We start from the raw sequence: 22,283 nt of genomic DNA, 5'->3' as shown, positions 1-22,283 counted from the left end.
GGCCCCCGAGTCCCGCCCCAGCGCCCCGCACCGCACCCACCCCGCGCCGGGCACACGTCGTCGCCGCCGCCGCCGCCGCGCGTGGCGCTCGCGCTCGGCCAGGGGCGCCCGGGGCGCGGGGGCGGCGGCGGCGCGGAGCCGGGCCCAGGTGAGCGCCCGGGGGTCGGCGGGCCCCCCTCGGGCGCGCGGGCGGGCGGGCGGGCGGGCGCCGCGACGGGCCGGCCCGGGGCTCCAGGGCGTGGCCGCGGCCGCCGCGCACTGTTCGCTCCTACCGGCTGTAGATGGAGCTGTCTGGGCGCGGGCGGCCTCCGACGCGCCCGGAGCGTTTCTCTTTAAACGGCCTGCGAGGGACCGGCCTCCCAGGATGCAGTTTGGAGCAACATGGCAGCGGCGGCGGCTGCGGCGGGGCCGCTCCCCTGCTGATCGCGCGCCGCCGCCGCCGCCGCCGCCGCCGCCCCGCGCGCCGCCTCCGACGCCGGCGCCCGCCCGCCCGCCCGCGCGCCCCGGCCCGGGCCCGACGGCCGCGCGCCCCCCGCGGCCCCCCGCGCCGCGCCGCCCCGGCCGGCCTGCGCGCGCGCGGCAGCAGCGGCGGCGGCGGCGGCGACGACGGTCCCCGGGCCGGGCCGCGCCAGGGCCATGGCCGAGGCGGCCGCGGCTCCGGCCAGGCCGGCCCGCGCGCGCGCGGACGCGCGGACTCGGGGCCCCGGGGACGGCCTGCGCGTCCCGGGCGCGGCGGCCCGGCCTGGGCTGTCGGTAAGGGCCCGCGCGGCGCGCGGCGACGGGGGCGGCCGCGGGGGTCGCCGTCCGCCCGTCCGGGCGGGCAGGGGCGCGCGGCGGCGGTGTGTGTGTGTGTGTGTGTGTGTGTGTGTGTGTGTGTGTTGGGGGGATGGGACGGGGTCCGCGGCCCCCGGTCCCTGCGGAACGGGCGCGGCGTCCGTCGGGGTGGCCCCGGCGCGCTGCCCGCCGGGCCCGGCCGTTGCGCGGGGCCGCCGCCGCGGGTCGGGCCTTTTCCCTCCCCCAGCGCGGAGCCGGGACCCCCTCCCCCCTCGTCGCCTGCCCCCGCCCCCCCACCCCCGGCGGCCCCAAGGTCACGTAGCGGCTCTGCCTGCCGGGGCTCGGCGCCCGCGGGGCTGCGGGCCGGGCCTGGCCTGGACGGGGCGGGGGAGGGGCCGGCCCTGACGGCCTCCTGCGGGGACGCGGGGACGCGGGGACGCCTCGCGCGGGCCGCCGCCGCCGCCGCCGCCGCCGCCGCCGCCGCCGCCGGGGAGCAGGTGACTCCCGGGACTTTGCATCCCCGGGGCCCTCCCCCGCCCCCCGCCCCCGGCGAACTTCGGGTGCCCTCGCGGGTGGGGGCCGAGGACCCGTTACTAGGCGCGTTGCGTGTGTGTGCTTGGGTGTGTGTATGCGGGGGGACACACGCTCCTGGGGCCTCCCCCGTGGACCTGTTTTTTATTAAAAAAAAAAAGCCCGAGCATCTCCCGCAGCCCCGCGGGGACCCCCGGAGGCTGCGGGCAGGCTCGAGTCTGGCGCGCACAGCTGCCTTCTCCGGTGGCTGGGAGCAGGCCAGATCCGGGGCTTCCTCAAAAGCCTCCCGATATAAGTAGATTTGGATACGATTTTTTCCAAGTCTCCAGGGAAGAGAAAACTAAATGAATGATTGGGGGGGGGGAAAAAAAGCCCACCTCCAGCTTAGGGCACCCCGACCCACCGTGGAAGGTGTCTGGAGTTCCCGGTGACACGCTCTGGGTCATCCTGCCTGCCCGCCCACGACAGATGCTGTGTGTGTTTGTGGTGGGGGTGGGCATGACTCAGGAGACCCTCCACCCCCCACCCCCCCAGAACACAGGCGCTGCTTGACACAGGGCTCAGAAGAATTTCTCCCGCCTCGGTCCCTGAGGGCCGGGTCGTGCAAGCCGAATTAGCCTTTAGATATTATAGTGCTAGCTCCATCCTTTCTTTCCGCAGAAGTGGGACTCATGAAATCCTAGCAAGGGGGCTTGGGGGGTGGGGGGGAGGACCTGACACCCTGGCTGCTTCAGCTGCCCCCGTCAGCCTCCAGATGGGGGAGAGGGAGAGACAGTCCCAGTAGAAAGTAAAGAAATGGCTTTTTTTTTCTCTCTTTTGGAGCTCTGATTAGACGGTCATGAAGTCTGGCCTCACTGGTTTATTTACCTACCGGAGCTTTCCTCATTGTTTGCGCTAAAGCCCGGTGCTACCAGGAAGACCAACTTGGCCGCTTGGAGGATTTTCGCTTCTTCCTACTACTCGTCGTCCGCAAAGACCCGGATCCCCTGCGAGGATAGGGGGGTGATGGGGGGGTGGGAAGTGGCTGGGGGTCTCCTTCCCAGCCACCACCACCACCCCCCCCCCCCAGGCGATCCTCACCTGTTCTGAGCTGACCTAGCTGTTGATGCGCCTTCAGGGTTCTGTGAGGCCCCGGGAGTGTGCTCAGAATTTGGTGTCCGTGGTGGCCTGGTGCCTCTTGATGTTTGGGGGGGAAGGGTCCCGGCTGTCCCCAACCCTTTTCCCTGGAAAGGTTTGCCGGCATGTCTACCCCATGTTGGAGCCTTCGCTACATTCTCGAAGCTCCAGACCTTGGAACTGAGGTTGCAGGATTCACCCGCTGCCGTACCCCATGGCAGAGGCCAGGGCAGGCCTGGGGACGGGCGCCGGGTGTCACAGCCTTGGCTGTGTGACCTTGGGCAGGTGTCCGGGCCTCTCCAAGCCAGGCGGCTCCTGAGTGCACCTAATGACTCTGTTTGCAACCCGCTGCCCGATTTCAGTGGGTCTGTGTGGATTAGCCGGGTTGACCCTTCCTCATGCCCAAGCCGGTTGCCCGCACGTCGTCCGTGCCGAGTGACCGGGCTCGCTGCTGGATGGGGCTTAAGCCTTTAGTCTCTGACTCGACAGTGGGAAACAGCCTTCGTTGAGCGAGCGTTGGTGGATGAGTGGGTGAATGAATGAATGAATGAAAAAGGCGCTAGAGGACCTCACTGGGTCGAGAGGGTCCCCCCTGGCTGGTTGTAGGTGCCTTGTTGGCTGCTGGCGGTGACCTGGTGGGCCACCCCGTGGGCCGTGCTCTCAGAGGGCCCCACAGGGCACGCGCACTCCTTGCCCGGGACAGGGCGGGAACCGCCGTTCCTTTGATGGTCCCTGCACGTGGCCGTGGCACCAGGCCCTGCCATGACTCACTGAAGGAATTGGAGGAAGGGGACAGACGCTGTCTTCAGGGAAATTCTACTCCACGCCCCTGCGCTGAGGAAGACCCTGGCTCGGCCAGTGGGAGCTGGTCACTCCCAAGGCCTGGGCTTCGCTCCCTGCCGCCCTGGGGTTCTCTCTCCAGGGTCAGCTGGGGCCAGCGCGGGTGCGGGAAGTTGGGGTCCGTCTGACCTTGGTTCTGACCGCTGCCCTCACCCCAGCCTTGGCACACGCCAGGGCCTGGCTGTTCGGGCTACGCCTCATCCTCCCATCCTCAGTCCCCACTTCGCTGACCTGAGCGAGGAGCCCAGACACAGGTGCACCCACCTGGGGGTCCGGGGGACCCTGCCCGGGACGCAGGGGACGGCAGGGCCCTGGAGACCCCGTCAGCTTCAGCCCTGAGGAACCCAGGTGGTCACCAGCGCCTTGGTGTCCGCCGATCTGGAAAAGGGAAGGGGGTGTGTGTGTCTGTGGGTCTGTGTGTGCGCACGCATGTGTCTGTGTATGTCTGTGTGTGTGTATCTGTATCTGTGTGTGTCTGTGTGTGTCTGTGTGTGCGTGTAGCCCCATGATGCCAGTGGCGGCAGCGGCCCCGTGTTCCGAGTCCCCCTTCAAAGTGAGGGTGAGCAGCGCTGCGCCCGGACCCCCCTCCCGGCTGTCGCCTTTCCCCCCCACTCCCCGCGGAGTCTTGGCAGAGCCCAGCGCCCGGCGTTGCCGCGATTCTGCTCAGTCATTTTTCAGTCTTACTTAACTAAGCTCACGGCGCAGGCAACTCGGCCAGCAGGTGTGTCAGACAGCACCGGCACGTGGACGGGGACTCTGAGAACAGGGGGTCGGACAGCCGGGCCTACGGCGGGTGTGCGTTGCGCGCGTGTGTGGTGTGTGTGTGTGTGTGTGTGTGTGTGTGTGTGTGTGCGTGCTGGCTCATGAGAGGGAGGAGTCGGGGTCTGGTCATTAGTAACTTTCTAACGCGTGTCTGATCAGAGCTGGAGGCATTTGTGTCCCTGGAACTCACCTTCCTGCCCCCAACACAGCCCTTTCCCCTGCCCCTGTCACCACTGCCAGGACCAAGGGTTGTGACCGGGGGTCGCCGCATTTGCCCAGGGCGCTCTGGCGCTGGAGGTGGGGGTGGGGGGGTGCGTGCCAGGCTGTGGGTGCAGGCTGTCCCCAAGGCGCTGGTCGCAGGCTCCTCCCTTGGGGACTCGGTGCCGCCCGCACCCCTCACTCCTGTCCTGCCCTTTCTTCCAGGTCCAGCAGCTGGACATGGACACCCAGCGCTCATCACCCATGTCGCTCCCCAGCACCCTGCAGGAAGAGCGCCCCCGCCAGGCCCCTGCCGGACTCCCACGAGAATCGCTTTTCCCGCCCCGTGCGCCCCCCAAGGACACCCCGCGGCCTCCGTCACCCGCCGCTGCCCGCCACGGCCCCCTCCCGCCGCCGCCGCCCCGCGCCCCCAAGCCGGACTCCTCTGGACGCATGCCGCAGGCACCCCCGAAGGGGCCCTCCCCGCCGTACCCTGCCGCCTCTGAGCAGGAGACCCCGCCGCCGCGGGCAGAGACCCAGCTTCCGACTCCGGTGGCCTCCGCCGGGCCCGAGATCTCGCTGCTGTCCCCCGCCGCCCACCAGGAGAGCCCCCTGCACTCGCCCGAGGTCCCCGACAAAGACCCGCTGACCCTGTCCCCGACGGTGCCCGAGAGCGACATGGACCCCCTGCCCCCGAGCCCCGCTGCCCAGAAGGACCCCGCCTCCAGGGACCCGCCGCTGCCCACGGCCGAGATCACCCGCCTGGCCGTGTGGGCCGCCGTCCAGGCCGTGGAGCGGAAGCTGGACGCCCAGGCCATGCGGCTCCTGACCCTGGAGGGCAGGACGGGCACCAACGAGAAGAAGATCGCCGACTGCGAGAAGTCGGCCGTGGAGTTCGCCAACCACCTGGAGAGCAAGTGGGTGGTGCTGGGCACCTTGCTGCAGGAGTACGGGCTGCTGCAGCGACGCCTGGAGAACATGGAGAACCTGCTGAAGAACAGAAACTTCTGGATCCTGCGGCTGCCGCCCGGCAGCAACGGAGAAGTCCCCAAGGTGGGCCCGTTCCCGCACAGCCGTCCCCGTCCCCCCTGGGTGCACCCACCAGGGGCCGCGCTGCTCTGCCGGCCAGCACGTCCGTCCCCAGAGCAGGAAGAGGGAGGACTGGGGCCGAGGGCTGAGGTGGGCCCGTGGGGAGGGGGGCTGCCCCGCCAAGCCCCCCGTGTGTAGGGGGGCAGGTCATGGGGACACGGTGAGCTGCTTGGGTGCTTTCCCCAGGGGACCCACCAGTCCCGGCCAGGTCCCTGCAGACGAGGTCGGGGACGGTCCCTGCCCGTCTGGGCCCTACAGCTGGCCCTGAGTCTGTGTCGCCCTCCCCGCGGTTCAGGATGACGTGGCGGCTGCGTGGAGCACTTCCGGGTTCTCGGGGCAGCCCCCAGGGGCAGCACCTCCGTTCCCCCCTGTTTCTAGTAGGTTCTCCCACGCCTTTTTATTATTATTCTTGGTCCACCGCTGGCAGTGTCAGGGCTCACTCCCGGCAGAGCGTAGGGGTCCCCATGGGGTGCGGGGACCAAAGGCCAGTGGGGATGGGTGGGGGGAGTGACGGGCGCCAGGGCACCCACTCGGGCCAGCTCGCGTCCCCCGCAGAGGTGGATCCACGCTGACCCTCTCGTGTGCCCCCAGGTCCCGGTCACCTTCGACGACGTGGCCGTGCACTTCTCCGAGCAGGAGTGGGGGAACCTCTCCGAGTGGCAGAAGGAGCTGTACAAGAACGTCATGCGGGGCAACTACGAGTCCCTGGTGTCCATGGGTAAGGGCCGCCCACCCCTCCGCGCCACGGGCTCGGGGACAGACGCCCCCGGGAGCCACGAGGAGCCCGGGAGCCAGGGCAGGCGCCGGTGGCTGGTCACTGCTGTTTCACTTTCCCTGGGTCCCTTTGGAGGCACAAATGTCAAATACATACTCCTCGTGGTTACATGCTAATATTAACATGACTATATTATTATTATTATTATTATTATTATATTTTTTGCTTTTTGGGTCACACCCGGTGATGCTCAGGGGTTCCTACTGGCTCATGCACCCAGGAGTTACTCCTGGTGGTGCTCGGGGGACCGTATGGGATGCTGGGAATCGAACCCGGGTCGGCCGCGTGCAAGGCAAACGCCCTCCCCGCTGTGCTATCGCTCCAGCCCCTCCGTGACTATATTCTTGATCATTGATCTCCCTGACAAACATCATTTGCCAACTTTCTGTTTTACCTGGAGGTGGGGCTTCTAGGGAGGGATTGTGGCCTTCCCGTTGGTGCTCAGGGTTTACTCCTGAACTGCGCCCGGGGGTCACTCTTGGAGGGACTCGGGGAACCATCAGGGGTGCCAGGGGTTGGGCCCGGGTCTGCCACGTGCAAGGCACACGCCCTCCCCGCTGTCCTGTGTGGCTCTGGCTTGGTGTTTTGGTTTTCGTTACCCTTCCTCCGTGGCTGCTCTCAGCTCAGTGCTCGGTCCATGCAGCTCTGGGTATTAAGCCCAGGACCCCCGTATGCAAAGCACCCACTCGCTCACTGTGTCCCCTCCCCGGCCCTCCGCAGAGTGTGGAGGGCCCCGTGAAGGCCCCACCGTCTCCTCCCCGTGCCCAGCTCTGCTGCAGGGACCAGCACTGGCGCTGAGTAGGGCTGGTGTCCTGAGTGCCCACCCACTCCTGGTCGGCCTCCCTGAGCTCGCCCGAACCCGACAGCGGTGACCTCCTCCTGTTGCCGGGAAGTTTCACCCCAGATGTGTCGTCCCAGCGGCAGCCCGGGAGAACATCCTTCCATTCCACGCTGCTTTTCCCCAATGAGCAGCTATCTGGGCACCAACAGAGCTAGAGAACCACTCGGGGGGCCTGGAGGGTGTCTGCTTTGCACCCATCCAACCCGGGTTCGATCCCCAGCATCCCAGATGATTCCACCCCCCCCACCGAGCCCTACCAGGAGTGACCCCGAGCACAGAGCCAGGCGTCCACCCTGAGCACTGCCGTGTGTTGCCCAAAAGTCAGAGAAAAGCATTTGGTGCGTGTTGCACAGAAACCAGCGTCCCGGGGCTGGAGCATAGCACAGCAGGGAGAGCGTTTGCCTTGCACGTGGCCGACCCGGGTTCGATTCCCAGCATCCCATAAGGTCCCCCGAGCACCGCCAGGAGTGATTTCTGAGTGCAGAGCCAGGAGGAACCCCTGAGCCTTGTCGGGTGCCAGCGGAGGCCTCGCCCAAGGACTCGCCGTCTTGTGCTCACACTCGCGGCCTGGGAGGCTCTGCTGGACTCCAGAGGGACACTGGGCCTTTGGGCTGGGACAGGGGCCACGAGAAACGTCCCTGCATGTTTGCGCACTGTGTGTGTGGGGGGACATGGTGGGTCCCGTGCCAGAAGGGGTTTTGCGGAGGAAAGAGGCTGCGGGGCTGCCCTGTGGCATCCACGGACCCCCCGAGGGCTGAACCCAGCACCCCTGGGCCACCACCAGGCAGTGGACAGCGCCCAGAGCGGGGCCGCCACTTTGAAAGCCTGGGCCGCGTCTCCTCCCATGAGTTCCTGCTTGGTGCCTTTGCTTTTTCCTCTTCGCTGTTTGTAAAAGTGAAAAGCTTGGGACTGGAGCGATAGCACAGCGGGGAGGGCGTTTGCCTTGCACGCGGCCGACCCGGGTTCGATTCCCAGCATCCCATAGGGTCCCCTGAGCACCGCCAGGAGTAACTCCTAAGTGCAGAGCCAGGAGCAACCCCTGAGCATCGCCAGGTGTGACCCCCCAAAAAAAGGGGAAAAAAAAACCATATGTCATTATGGATATTAGCCCTCTGCCACCTAGATCAGGCTTCAGGAACTTTCTCCACTTGTGGGCCCCTTGCACCCCAGGGCATGCGCCAAGGCCAAGGGGGGGTGGGGCCGGACAGTCCCAGGTCTGTTTTGTACTCGCTTTGGTGGTGGTTGTGCTTTCAGAAACCTTTTACTGTTGCCACATTTCTTTTCTTTTTTCTTTTTTTTTTTTTTTTTTTTTTTTTTTTTTTTTTTTTTTGCTTTTGGGTCACACCCGGCGATGCGCAGGGGTTACTCCTGGTTCTGCACCGAGGTATCACTCCTGGCGGTGCTCAGGGGACCATATGGGATGTTGGGAATCGAACCTGGGTTGGCCGCGTGCAAGGCAAACCCTCTACCCGCTGTGCTATCACTCCAGCCCCCTGTTGCCAGATTTCTTAGAACCCACCCATTCGGTCATCAGGCCCCAGATGGGACGGTGACCCACAGTTTCTATTTGGGGGGGGTGGTTTAGGGCCACACCCAGAGACGCTCAGGGATGGTTCCTGGCCGTGCTCGGAGGGTCATTCAGGATGCCAGGAGTTCGGGTGCGGGTCAGTCACGTGCAAGGCAGATGTCCTCCCTGCTGTACTTCCTCTCTGGCCCCATGACCCACAGTTTTAGAAGCTAGAACCTTCCGTGACAAGCGCAGACCTGATAGAACATCCCCTCCAAGTTTCTTCGCAATTAAACCTTCTTTCCAAACAACTCAGTCTTTCTTTCCCTTTTCTGTTTCTGCCAGGAAACCTCTTTTGTGGCCTCTGGCTCAGGCAGGCTTTGTTTCTGACTTTCGAAAATGTCCAGTGTCTTTTTTTTTTTCTTTTTGGGTCACACCCAGTGATGCTCAGGGATTATTCCTGGCTCTGCACTCAGGAATTACTCCTGGCGATGCCTGGGGGACCATATGGGATGCCGGGGATCGAACCCAGGTCGGCCACATGCAAGGAAAACACCCTACCCGCTGTGCTAGCACTCCAGCCCCAATGTCCATTGTGTTGTGTCTGTGTCCCGAAGGCTCTGGGCAGGCAGTGACCACGGCGGGTGCCGGGAGGCGCAGGATCCAGAAGCAGTGGACCCCATGGTCGCCGGCCTCCCTGCTGGTGCCAAGAGGGAGAATATCTTGGTTAACACACATGTGCATACGCACTCAGGCATGCACACACACACGTGCACACACAGCACCTGGTGGGATAGAGTGGGGCCGGGCCCCTGAAGGGCAGCTGCTCTGGTTCCCCACCCCCAGGGGGGCGTCTCAGCAGGAACCTCGTGGCCTCACCCGCCAATCTCCTTCCCATGCCCAGACTACGCGATTTCCAAGCCAGACCTCATGTCCCAGATGGAGCGCGGGGAGCGGCCGACCATGCCGGAGCAGGAGGACTCCGAGGAAGGGGAGCCGCCTGCGGACCCCAGTGCTGGTGAGTGGCCGGCCGGACCTCCCGGCCTCTGTCCTCAGGAGTCTTGGCCGTGACGGGGCGTGTGGCGGGGGAGACGGCCTGAAAGATAGGTGGTCACTTGCCAGGGCCTCCGGTCAGAGCCCTGTCATGGCCCTGCAGGGTATGTCCAAGCGGTGGTGAGGTGAAGGCAGGCCTGGGGTCAGGCGGGGTCAGTCAGGAGGGACTGGCCGCCGTCGGGCTGTCTGCCTTGGACTCCACGTCCCGGGGCTGTGGGCCTGCTTTCCTCACGGGGCTGCAGGGGCAGCGGCCAGGGCACAGCCAGGTGTCCGTGGGGGTCCGGCATTCGCCCTGCAGACACACATGGCCCCGCCCCACGGCTGGACTTGGGGCCTTGAAGGTCTGGGGGGAGGGGGGCGTGGACCTTGTCCTTGTCAGGACAGCGGGGCTGATGGTGCCCTTCGAGAACAGAGGTCCAGTCGCAGGAGAATCAGCCAGGGCCTGGGGATGCAGCAGGGACGGGCAATAGGTCAGCCCTGGGCAGAGACGGCCCCGGGGACCCGGTGTCAAGCAAGGGCCCACGAGACAATGGATTCCGCAGGGGGAGGTGTGGCCTCAGTGGCCGGGCCAGCGTTTGCGGCTGAGGGTCTGGTCACCTGAGCAGTGGTCACGTGGAGCGGAGAAGCTCGGGAGGCAGAGACGGGGCCTGGCGGCTCCTCAGTGGGGGTCTCTGGTCAGGTTCTTGGAGGGGCCGGAGCATCCATCCCCTCCTGTCTGCTTGCTCACGCCCTCCCTGCAGGCGACCTCTCCAGAGCGGGGCTGGGACCAGAGCGCTGCCCGCTCCTGCCACCTGGGCCTGCTGGCACAGACACGCACGCATCATGCATACTTGCACACACATGTACGCACATGTGTACACACATGCACACATGCATACACATACATACACACGTAGACACATGCACATGTTTACGTGTACAAATATGCACACATGCATGCCCACACATACATGCACACATGGATACCCACACTTGAACACGTGCATATGTGCACGTGCGCACACACATACCCACACACATGCACCCACATGCATAGCCACATAGATGTGCACGCATCTAACACGCACGTCCACGTGTGCTCACATACACGTATATACATTCATGCATATACACATCTGCACACATGCCCCAGCCCCAGCCTCTGTGAGAACAGACGGCCGCTCTGAGGCGCCCTGTCGAGTGTGGTTACAAGGCGCCATTTGTTCTGCCCGCCGTGTCGGGCCGCAGGACAGTGGGGGCTCCGGGACCCTCACAGCAGGCCGCCTGCAGCTCACACCTCCGTGTGAACGGGGCCCCAGGCTGGGCTGGCGCCAGCAGCAGGCCTGTGTGTCCTGAGTGTCGGGGCATGGCCCTTGCAGAACCCGACGCTGTGATTCCGACGTGCATCACGGAGATGGGGCTGAGGGTTCCGACCCACCGGACCCTGGCCCGGTGGAACCATCCTGAGACTTACTGATGGTTGAAGTCCCCACGGACGAGGGGGAGTGGAGATGACTCACCTCAGGGCCCGCGTCTTAACCCTCCCGGCCTGTCAGGTGGGCAGGGCGGCCTGGAGGCGCCCCCCGCCGTTGGCACGCAACAAACCGGCAGGAGCGAGACCAGCAACCGGAACGCGGAGCCGAGACCCCGAATCCCTCTTTCTTCTTGTTCCGTGTTCCGTGCTTGAGCCACGCCTGTTGGTGCGGGGCTGCCCCGGGCCTGTCCTGGGCTGGAGTGCGTGTGCCCTGGCCAGCGGGCGTCTTTTCGAAGAGAGGAATTTGACATTGAAAAGGTTCATCGACCTGCCCCGATGGATCATTCCATTTACGAGAGTCTTAGCAGTTTTTCCAAACTTGACTCGGAGGACCGCCCACTTTTCAGAAAACAGTCACGTAGCAGCCCAACTCCCGCCGGAACAGCCTCGCTCGCTCGCTCGCTCTGCGAAACACTGGCGGACAGCATGGAGGAGGGGCCGGAAGCAGGATGGAGACCAGCAGCCCAGCTGCCCCTGACAGAGGCACGGGGAGGAGCTCGGGGGTGGTCACCCGCATCCTGGGTCTGCGCCTGAGTGGGCAGAGACCCCTCTGGACCAGGCCTGGTGTGGCGAGACGGAACCGGAACCCCCAGTACCCAGACACAGCATGTGCAAGAGCTGCGGGAAATGGGCCTGGGGGCGCAGTGTCCCCCAGCCCCGGGAAAAACAAGGCTGGGGGGAGAACAATGCCGCCAGGGAGGCATGGAGGCTGGGGGAGCCCCTTGATCCGGCTAGTGAGGAGGTCTTGGGCCGGGGGTGTGACTGGGGCAGAGAATCCTGCTCTTTGACTGAAAGAGCTGGGCTGTGACCGCAGGAGCCGCCTTCTGGTTCTCAGCTGAGGATAGAGACACCAACGAGCCCGGAGGGTCCCGGGTCCAGGCCCTCGGGTGGTTTTTAAAATTCTCCTGTGCGGCCAGGACTGGAAACCGCCACCCACCCACTGGGGGCTTGGGGAACAGAGGAGTCCCCGGAGCAGAGGGGCCAGCTGGACACGGTGGATGGGGAAGGCGTGGTTGTGAGGGCAGGTGTGAACAGGCGTCAGCAGAAAATAGTCGGACGTTGGATACAGTCGCCAGAAGCCGCTTCTCTCTGCTTTGTGGGGTTCGCCACAGCGAGTGCACATTGCTTCATCTTAGGGGGTGTAGGGGCACCCAACTGACACTCGGGGCCTGGGGACACTCCCGGTGATATTTTGCCAATCAAGCTGGCGGTTCAGGGTGGGCCTAGCCCCTGACAGTGTCACGGGCCACCAGGGTCCCCTTGGCGGTGTTTGGGGGCGCCCAGGTTGTTCTGGGGATTAAATCTGGCCTGGCGCACACAGGCACTAACCCCAGTCCCTCTCTTGGTAGTTTATTTGTGAGAGCACAGTAGGAAGGTGTTTTTTCTTGCACACGGCGACCCAGGTTTGAGCTTCACCATCCTATTTGGTCCTCTGCATCACCGGGGTGGCCCAAAAACTTAAAAAAAAAAAAAAGGTGGGGGGGGACCATTTTGGGAGATGCTCAGGGGTTATCCTGGCTCTGCACCAGGAATTACTCCTGGTGGTCTCGGGGGACCCTATGGGATGCCGGGATCAAACCCAGGTCAGCTACACAGGCTAACCCCTCCCCCGCTATACTGTCTCTCTGGCCCTGTTTGTTTTTTCTTTTATTTGTGCTTTGGTGGGGGTGGGGGTGGGGGTCCACTCCATGCTCGGGATCCAGGGTCCACGCCCAGCTGGGCAGTTGCTCCAGGGCTTGATCCTGCAGAGGTGGCCCAGAGCAAGTCAGACCTCGGGTCCACGCACATCGATAACTTTAAAAAAAAAATGTATTTAGAGTTGGGGGAGTGGCCGGGTGGCTGGCGCTCCGTGCCTGGTGTGATGGACGAGTTTGAGACCCCCAGTGTCCCCGCTGTGGGCAGCAGCCCCTAACTCGGTTGGCGGCGTGTCCCAGGGGGACCCCAGAACCGTGAGGGCCCCTGGGAGTCTGCGCCCCGGCCCCACTCCCACAAGTAAAATCCAAACGATAAGGAACTTCCCTGTTTGGCAACTGGTTTTTTAATTTCCTGCTTCTTGGCTCTCTTCCTAGGCCAGAGCCTGAGACGGTGCCCCTTTGGGGGGAACGGGCAAACTCCATGGTGCTCAGCACCGACCCAGGGTAGGATTTAAGGGTTTGCTCCCGGCTCTGTGCTCAGAGAAGTGCACGGTGCCCGAGTCTGAACCCCAGCTGCCCACGTGCAGAGGGTGGGTGGCCGAGGGGGCTGCCCTCCCGGGCCTAAGCAGGGGTGGGTCTCATTGAAATAAGCCCCGACTCACAATGGGCCTTCTTCGTTGGGCTCGCAAGGGGAACCAGTCAGAAATAAGTCTGTTCCTTCTCTCGGACAAACGTAGAAGCCAGCCTCCTGGTCAAAGAATAAACCCGACTCCAAACTGTGAGTGCCCCCCCCAACCCCCAGAGCTCTGTGCCCTCTGCACCAGGGGGCCTTACTTTCCCCGCTCTCGGGCGATTCCTTTGACTTCTTTGCCAAAGTGAGGGGTTTCAAAGATTTCTAGGGACCTGAGAGATAACACAGCGGGGAGGGCGCTTTGCCTAGCATGCGGCCAACTCATGTTCGATGCCCGGCGTCCCATGTGGTCCGTGAGCACCGCCAGGAGTGATCCCTGAGGGCTGGGGTGATAGCACAGTGGGTTAGGGCGTTTGCCTTGCACACGGCTGACCTGGGTTCGATTTCCAGCATCCCATAGGGTCCCCCGGGCACCACCAGGAGTGATTCCTGGGTGCATGAGCCAGGAGTAACCCCTGTGCATCACCCGGTGTGACCCAAAAAGGGAAAGAAAAAAAAAATAGAGTGACCCCTGAGCGTTGCCAGGTTGGCCAGTATTTGGCTCCTTCCCACGTACCGTCACTGCTCGCCAGTGTGTCTCGTTTTAGGAATTAGTTCACGCTCAGTGATTTGGGGTGGTTCGGCCTTTGATTTGAAAAAGTTTCTGAAGCGCGGGAGGCATTAACTCTGTCTTCCGTGTGTCACTTTGGTGACTCTGTGGTCTCCCGTTGGAGTTGGGATTTGCGTCATGCAGCTGTGGGAAACGCCTACGTGTTCCAGCCTAGCGCCCTTAACGTTCCTAACCCCCCGACGCTCCGTCCCGGCTCGCCTGCTTCTCGGAGGCTCGGTTTATCGTGAGGTCTGGTCTGTGACGGTGTCGTTCCTCCGACCCGGAAGGCAGCAGCCACTGCTTCTCCGTCCAGCTGGACTGTGGCTTCTCGCCCTGGACCGGTGGGGGGCGGACCAGAGCAATAGGACAGCGCAGAAGGCCATTGCCTTGCACGGCACACACCCCCGCCCCTCCTCCCGCCCCCCGTGTAAATCCCCTGCACCCCGTGAGCTCCCCAAGCCCCGCCAGGGGATGGGCCCTGTGGATGGAGACCAGAAGTTAGGTGGCCCGTCTGGGAGTCCTACGCTTGAGGGGGCAGCCCCTGTTCCTCAGGGGGCTCCTAGCTCTGTGCTGGGGGGTGAGAGCTTGCTCCTGACACTGCTTAGGGGGCCGCTGGGTGCTGGGGACCAAACCTGGGTCTCCACAAGTAGGAGCACCCACTGAGCCCGTGGAGTGAGTATTGTGACCGGGGACAGGGGCAGGGTCCAGGGTGAAATCGGCTCTGACTTTCCTTTCCCGGGGCTGGGGTGTCCCTGGGCCACGCCTGGCGGTACCGGTGGGGACGGGGTGACGCCGGCAGCATCAGACCAGGCCCCCCGGCACGTGCCGGGCTGCTTCTCAGCCTGGCGGGGGGTGGGGTTGCTCTCTCGGGCCCCCTTTTCCGTCTCGTAGGCCTGAGCTGCTTTGTTGTGGACCCGTCCCCCTGCAACACTTGATTCTGAGCTGATTCACCACAAAGGCCCATCATGGCATCATCACAGGTCATGGCATCATCACAGGTCGCGTGCAGTCACCGACGTGGCTGGCATTGTTTGCTATAAGGGGTGCGTTTCCCACAAAGCGCCTGGTTTGCAGGCTGGGAAAATTGCTTATCACGCCACCGCGACTCGCAGCTCAGGGTCACTGACGTCGGTCGGGGGGGGGGGGCTGCGGAGGGGAGAGGAGACCCCCACCACCACCACCACCAGGGCCCACAGGTGATTATAAGCGAAGCCCAAGCTCCCGTCTGGGTCACGTTTCCGGAAATCTCAGGAGAGCGAGGGAGCTGACACCTTCTGAGCACGGTGACACAGTGACACGTCTGCTTGGGACGAGTCACTGTGGGTGAGCGGGAGCGAGAATAGAAACTCAGACCGACTCTCGGGGGTCAGGGAGAGCAGGCAGTGGGCAGGACACGCGCCGCGCCCACACAGTGGACCGGACCCGGGTTCCCGGCACCACATACGGTGTGTGTGTGTGTGTGTGTGTGTGTGTGTGTGTGTGTGTGTGTGTGTGTCGCGGGCCCTGCCAGGAGCGATCCTTGAGCACAGAACCAGGAGTCAGCCCTGAGCACCACTAGGTGGGGCCCCAAAACCAAGAACAAACATACAAAACAGGGAGCAGGGCCGCTTCCCTGTCGCTGGGTTCTGAGGCCTGCGGGGCGCCTTCCCGGAGACCGTTTCTCAAGCTCTTGAGTTCCACGGCCCACTGCCCCCGCCACCCCCCGCTGGGTCATCACTGTGGGGTGCCCTGACGGTCACTCACCTGCTGGGGTGTGGTGCCACCTTTCTGGGGCATTCTGTAAAGGGATGGGGGGGGGCCTCCCGGGTCCTTGGGGTCACTCGGGGGTGACAAGGCGCTGGTCCAGGCAGGGAGGTCACTTGAGGAGGGTGACAGGCGCTGTCCAGGCAGGGAGGTGGTTCTCTGACGCCCACGCATGGAGGTGCTCGTGGATCATCGCAGGGGTGAAGGGAGAGGGGGAGGCGTGAGGCTCCAGAGGAGGGAGGGGGGCAGGCCGTGGGTATTCTCCTCTCTGCAGACGCGGTGCTGGTCAGCTGGGCCTCGCGTCCACCACGTCGCGAGAAGTCCTGGGCCCCAGGCAGCAGCAGGCCGGCCAGCCTCCCTCCCCGGCCTCCCGGGTCCTTTCCTCGCCGGCCCTGCTGTCCTGCCCCGGAGGGGGCTGAGGACCAGCCGCTCTCCTGCCCACGGGTGTCTCCCGGCCTGTCGAAACCTCCCAGCTCACCGCTGGGGCGCCCGGAAATGGGTGTCTGGGGCACAGAGGGGTGGGGCACGTTGATGCCACCCTTTGTTCAGGTGATCGTCACTTGCACGGGCCAGCTGGGCCCATCTCCCGCATCCCATGGGGTCCTCGGGGCCCCACCAGGAGTGTTCCTGAGTGCAGAGCCAGGAGTCAGTCTCTTTCTTCTGTTTGGTTTTTGGCTTGGGTCACACCCAGCGATGCTCAGGAGTTACTCCTGGCTCTGCACTCAGGGATTAGCATGGCGGTGCTCTGGGGACCATGTGGGGTGCCCGGGGATTGAACCTGGGCCGGCCGCCTGCAAGACAAGTACCCCCCTCCCTGCCAATCCCGCGCTCTGCTACCTGTTCTGGGCATTGCCAGGTAGGGCCCTAAAAACAGCAACAAGAGGATTCCCGGCCCTCGAGGGCACGAGTCCAGGAGGGACTAGAACTGGACCCTGAGCTCATACCACCCCGAGTAACGGCATCGGGGCGAAGGCCTGAATATCAGTAGAGCGTTAGGGGTCTTAGAATAAAATCTACTAACGGGTCCCCCAAACCAACAGGTGGTGGGCGGTTTGGGCCGGGGGGGTGGGGGGGGACATCCCGGAAGTAGCAGGAAGAAGGGGCATGTCTTTAATCCAGAATCAAAGCGCCGCCAGCAGACAGCGACTCTCAATGGTCCGCAAACAAAAGCGGCTTTCAGCTGGCCCCTGCCTGGGGTGACCTATGGTCTCTGCATGTGGGCCCTGGACCCCTCCTGCGAGGAGAGGGGATGATGCAGAGGGGCCGCCTGGGTGCAGGGGGGAGGCTGCTGCTAGCAGGGCTGGAGGGATGCGCCCCCCTCCCCCCCGAGTCTACAGGCGAGCAGAGGGCAGGGCCGCCCAGAGCTGGGAGGGGCCAGCCAGGCCTCAGCCCCCACCTGGAGTAGGGCAGCGGGGAAGGGGGTCCCAGGTCTTGCGGGGACAGGGCGGGAGGGGTCTCTGCAGGTTGTCTATGGGGACCGTTGGGAGAGGAGTGTGTCAGCATCCCCGGGGAGGGACAGGGCTTCCGGGGACCCTCTCTGCCGTGGCCTGGCAGGGCTAGAGGGGCGGTGAGCTGCCCACCCACCCACCCTCACGGGCCTGCGTGGTCCTTTTGCCCCCATGGTTTGGGGCCCACACCCAGCCGTGCACAGGGATCACTTCCTGGCAGGCTCCCGGGATGGCGGGGCCCAAGCCCCACTGTGCTCACTGACCCCAGTTCCCGTGGGCCTGGCCTTGCCCCGAGCACCTGCTCGCTGTCCACACAGGATTCTTCTGCTCCCTTGGTGGACCCGGGGTGGAGAGAATCCTTCCCGTTACGTGCCGTAGTGATGTGCAGAGAGGAAGCTGGGAGCCATGTGCTGGGGCAGGCATTGGGGGTCTCCCGCCCTCCCGCCCTCTCTCGGTTGGTCCGGGGTCTGGCAGGCCAGGGCCGCCCTTACTGGCCACCCTTGTCCCCGGGCCCCCCTGCAGCTCAGGAAAGGAAAGGCAGGGACCCCATTCAGAGCCCACCACTAGAGGCAGACGCACGTGCCCCCGGTCCTTGTGCGCAGGGGTTCCGGCTCGGGGTCCGGTGAGGTACAGTGACCCGTGTCCCGCTTCTCTGTCCCTTGCAGCACACGATGGCATCGTCATCAAGATCGAGGTACAGACCAACGATGAGGGCTCCGAGAGCCTGGAGGCGCCCGAGCCCCTGATGGGGCACGTGGAGGGGCACAGCTTCCCCGACTCGGAGCCGGGGGACCCCTGCGGGGAGCGGCCGGACCTCGACCTGCAGGAGCCCGACCAGACCCTGGAGGAGTCCCCGGGTGCCTCGAGCGAGTTCAGCGAGCTCAAGCAGATGCTGGCACAGCAGAGGCCCTGCGCAGGTCAGTGAGGGCCGGGAGGGACCCCTCCCACCCCCCCACCCCTGCCTTCTTACAAGCCGCCTTGCCCAGTGGGAGGCCTGACTGCCTGTGAAAAGTCAGGCCCTGAGTGTGGCCTTGAGACCTGGTAGAATTCACCTGGGCTTGGGTTCAGTTAAGACATGCCTGTGTGTGTGTGTGTGTGTGTGTGTGTGTGTGTGTGTGTGTGTGCGCGCGCATGCATATGTGTCTGTCTGTACGCACATGCATGTGTGTCTGCATGTGTATGTGTCTGTGCACACATGTGTGTATACGCGTGTGTCTGTGCTTGTTCGTGTGTGTGCACATGTGTGTCTGCTTGTGTGTGTGCGTGTGTGCATGTCTGTGCATGCATATGTGTCTATGTCTGTACGCACACGTGTGTGCATGCATGAGTGTCTGCATGCGTATGTGTCTGTGCACATGTGTGTGTATACGCGTGTGTCTGTGCTTATTTGTGTGTGTGCACATGCACATGTGTGTGGGCACTGTGTGTGTGTGTGTGTGTGTGTGTGTGTGTGTGTGTGTGTGTGTGAAATTCCTCCTCTAAAGTGTATAGTTTAGGGACTCTTCGGGCCCAGAAATGTATCCACATCCTGAACCGGGAGCCCTTTAAAAGTGTGACATTGACTTTGGAGAGTCTCGTTTTTTCCTGTAGATTCGCAGCTCGCTCTTTCGTACTGAAATCACCAGGTCCCAGCAGTGGGGGGAAACGGTAGCTCCAGCTTCTTATTTTTGAGACGGCTGCGTGACGTCCCCGAGTCTTTGTACCTCGCCTTCCCACCAGAGAGGACAGGAAGGCTCAGGCAGGCTGAGGTCCTGCCAGGTGGGGCCTCCTGGTGGGAGCCGAGACGGCCTTTGGCGTGGAGCGTGGGTGGGGCGCCCTGCAGCCCCGCACACTCTCGCTCTGCTTCCGTTGTGTAGGAAACTCTTTGGTGCCAGAGGGGAGTCGAGAAACTGTCAGCGCAGACTGGGGGCTGCCTACCCCTCGCCTCACTGGTGTCACCTCTCTGACCTGTGACACATTCTGCCCCAGGCGCGGGTCCCTTCCTTGCAGACCACCCTCCCCACCCCCACCCCCCTACCCCCCGCAGAGCCGACTGGCCCACCTGGCTTCTCACTGATCACCTCTGGCCTGGTCACTACCCAGCTCAGCAAGCCTGGCCAGGTCCATCCAGCAGGGGTCTCCCTGCTCGTGGCGGGGCAGGAGGTGTGCATTCTAGAATGTTCTGTAGATTCGTGGGCCTCGTTCAGCAAAGTCCCCAGGCTTGGGCGCCCAGGTTCTGTGAGACGGGTGGGTTGCCAGTTGCCTTCCTAGGACGAGTGGCTGTGAGCAGCTGTTCTCCATTCATCCCCCCCTGAGAACTTGGCAAGCGCAGACTCGTGGTCTCTCGGAGGCAGCCGTGACTCTCTCCCGAGACACGGGAGGCCTGCGTGTGGGGAGCAGCGGCCGGGGTGCCAGGGGCGCCCTTCGGGGCTCAGGGGCACCAGGTATCCAGGGGCCAGGAGGAAGGGGGCAGCCATCACTAGGGGTGTTCAGGGAGCACGTCCCAGAGATGACAAGCCAGAGGCTCTCTGGGTCCGGTGAAGTGCCACAGGGCGGAGAGTGGCGGGTTCTGTCCTGGGAGGTGGATGCCCCTGGGTGCCCAGACTGGGGGAGGGGTCGAGGGAGGAGGAGGCAGAATCACAGCTGGATTGGGGGGTGTGGTGGGGGGCGGGTGCAGGCAGCAGCTTTGTGGGGGAGACCGTCCCAGAGGGATCAGGGGGGCTGAAGCCACGTCCCCCTTGGAAGCCACAGAAGCGTTGGCGAAAGGGCGGAGTGGGGGGAGGGGAAGTCTCAGCTGCAGGAATCGGGGTCGGGTGTGGCCCCCAGCAGCAAGAAGCCTCTCCGGGCTCCCCCCTCCCGCCCCCAAAAGTGAGAGGAGCAAGGGCTGGAGTGAAGTGGGGAGGACGCTTGCCTTGCACGGAGCAGAGCGGGGCTGGATCCCGGCACCCCCAGACGGTCCCCCCACCCCAAGCACTGCCGGGAGTGATCCTGGAGTTTGAAAGGCCGGGAGTCCGCCAACCCTGGGCACTGCCGGGTGTGGCCCCCATCCCCCCTCCCCCCAAAAAAAAGAAAAAAAACAGACCCGAGTCGCCTGACTCGGTCTCTTTCTGCAGAAGGCATCGTGATCAAGACCGAGGAGCAGGAGGAGGAGGAGGAAGAGGAGGAGGAGGACGAGGAGGAGGAGGAGGACGAGGAGGAGGAGGAGGACGAGGAGGAGCTGCCGCGGCACCTGCAGGGCCTGGGGCCGCTGGCCGGGAGGTACGAGGCGGGCCTGTACCCGCCGCCGCTGCCCGGGGAGCTGTCCCCCGACGAGGAGCGCGAGGAGAGCCCCCCGCCGCCGCTGCCGCTGGGGCCCCCGGGCGGGAAGCGGCTGGCGCCCGGGGGCGGCGGCGGGGGCGGCGGCAGCGGCGGCGGCGCGCACGGGGAGCGGCACGGCCACGCGGAGGCGCGCGGCAGCGGCGGGGGCGCGCATCATCAGCACCAGCAGCAGCAGCGCAACCGGCGCGGCGAGCGGCCCTTCACCTGCCTGGAGTGCGGCAAGAGCTTCCGCCTCAAGATCAACCTGGTCATCCACCAGCGCAACCACATCAAGGAGGGCCCCTACGAGTGCGCCGAGTGCCACCTGAGCTTCCGCCACAAGCAGCAGCTCACGCTGCACCAGCGCGCGCACCGCGGCCGCGGCGGCTACGCGTCCCCCGAGCGCGGCCCCGGCGCCCCCGGCGCCCCCCGCCGCCGCCGCCGCCGCCGCCTTCGCGCCCAAGCACGCGCTCAAGCCGCGGCCCAAGTCGCCGGGCGCGGGCAGCGGGGGCGGCGGCGGGGGCCCCAAGCCCTACAAGTGCCCCGAGTGCGACAGCAGCTTCAGCCACAAGTCGAGCCTGACCAAGCACCAGATCACGCACACGGGCGAGCGGCCCTACACGTGCCCCGAGTGCAAGAAGAGCTTCCGCCTGCACATCAGCCTGGTCATCCACCAGCGCGTGCACGCGGGCAAGCACGAGGTGTCGTTCATCTGCAGCCTGTGCGGCAAGAGCTTCAGCCGCCCGTCACACCTGCTGCGCCACCAGCGGACTCACACGGGCGAGCGGCCCTTCAAGTGCCCCGAGTGCGAGAAGAGCTTCAGCGAGAAGTCCAAGCTCACCAACCACTGCCGCGTGCACTCGCGCGAGCGGCCGCACGCCTGCCCCGAGTGCGGCAAGAGCTTCATCCGCAAGCACCACCTGCTCGAGCACCGGCGCATCCACACGGGCGAGCGGCCCTACCACTGCGCCGAGTGCGGCAAGCGCTTCACGCAGAAGCATCACCTGCTGGAGCACCAGCGCGCGCACACGGGCGAGCGGCCCTACCCCTGCACGCACTGCGCCAAGTGCTTCCGCTACAAGCAGTCGCTCAAGTACCACCTGCGGACCCACACGGGCGAGTGACCCCGCGCCCGCCCCCGCCCCTCCTCCCCGGGACTCAGCGGCGGGCGCGCGGGCGGGCGGGCGGGCGGGGGCGGGGGGCGGCGGGAGCGAGCGGGGAGGCCGCCGCCCGCCGCCCAGCACCCCGATCCGGACCCCGGGGGCGGCGGGCGGGGCGGGGGTGTGCAGAGCTTGGACCTGGGGACCCCTCCACCCCCACCCCTCGGGCTGTTCATTTCCTTGACAATAAAATGTATGAAACCATCCTGACCCTGCCGGGGAGTGATTCCAAGAAGTAGCGGGCTTGGGTTGGGGGGACGGACAGGCTGGGGACCTTTGGCGGGGACGGGGGGCGGGGGGGGCGCACGACTTTCGAGTTGCGTTTTGGATGCTGTAATAATAGAGTCCTTTGTAAAAGACGAGCGTTTCCCATTTCCCGTCTGTGCTCGGTTGGGCAGGGGAGGGCTTGGGCAGGTGGCCGAGTCTCGGGTGCCCGGGGTGGGGTGTGGAGGGGCCGCAGAGCGGGCACATTCACCGGAGGGCCCCAGGGTGGCTCTTTGGTGCCTCTGTTCCAGCGGGGCAGGCTGGAAGGCCCGGTGGCAGAGCTGGCATCCTCAGCGTTGGTCCCCAGCGGTCTTCCTGCCCTGCTGAGCACCAGCTGGTGAGGGGTCCTGGGGTCGCCCGGGGCAGGGGGACCCCTTACCCTGCAGTCAGGACGCCGGGTTGGTACAGTTCCTGTCTGTTTTCTTCCGTTTGGGGGCCACACCCAGCGGTGCTCAGGACTTGCTCCTGGAGGGCTCAGT

General features: G+C 64.8%; 1 protein-coding gene across 1 annotated transcript; it reads left to right on the top strand.

Annotated features, from left to right (window-relative positions):
- The first annotated feature begins 635 nt into the window (after positions 1-635).
- Positions 636-21,556, top strand: ZNF777 (zinc finger protein 777). The gene is made up of 7 exons (XM_056106761.1): positions 636-753; positions 4,447-5,274; positions 5,902-6,028; positions 9,338-9,451; positions 17,770-18,021; positions 20,197-20,789; positions 20,827-21,556. The coding sequence occupies exons 1-7, from the start codon at positions 637-639 to the stop codon at positions 21,502-21,504; spliced, it is 2,709 nt and encodes a 902-aa protein (XP_055962736.1). The 5' UTR covers position 636; the 3' UTR covers positions 21,505-21,556.
- The last annotated feature ends 727 nt before the right edge of the window (positions 21,557-22,283 follow it).

The sequence above is a fragment of the Sorex fumeus genome, unplaced genomic scaffold (assembly GCF_029834395.1).
Source record: "Sorex fumeus unplaced genomic scaffold, SorFum_2.1 ptg000143l, whole genome shotgun sequence".
Classification (NCBI taxonomy): Eukaryota; Metazoa; Chordata; class Mammalia; order Eulipotyphla; family Soricidae; genus Sorex; species Sorex fumeus.
Note: the sequence above shows the minus strand (reverse complement) of the source record. Positions and strands in the feature narration are given on the sequence as shown.

What these genes read in the sequence shown, in the direction of transcription:
- ZNF777 (XM_056106761.1), top strand. Translation starts at nt 637, where the DNA reads ATGGCCGAGGCGGCCGCGGCTCCGGCCAGGCCGGCCCGCGCGCGCGCG. An exon ending in CGGCCCGGCCTGGGCTGTCG is followed by an intron (nt 754 to 4,446) that starts GTAAGGGCCCGC and finishes CCTTTCTTCCAG; the next exon opens with GTCCAGCAGCTGGACATGGA. An exon ending in CGAGTCCCTGGTGTCCATGG is followed by an intron (nt 6,029 to 9,337) that starts GTAAGGGCCGCC and finishes TCCCATGCCCAG; the next exon opens with ACTACGCGATTTCCAAGCCA.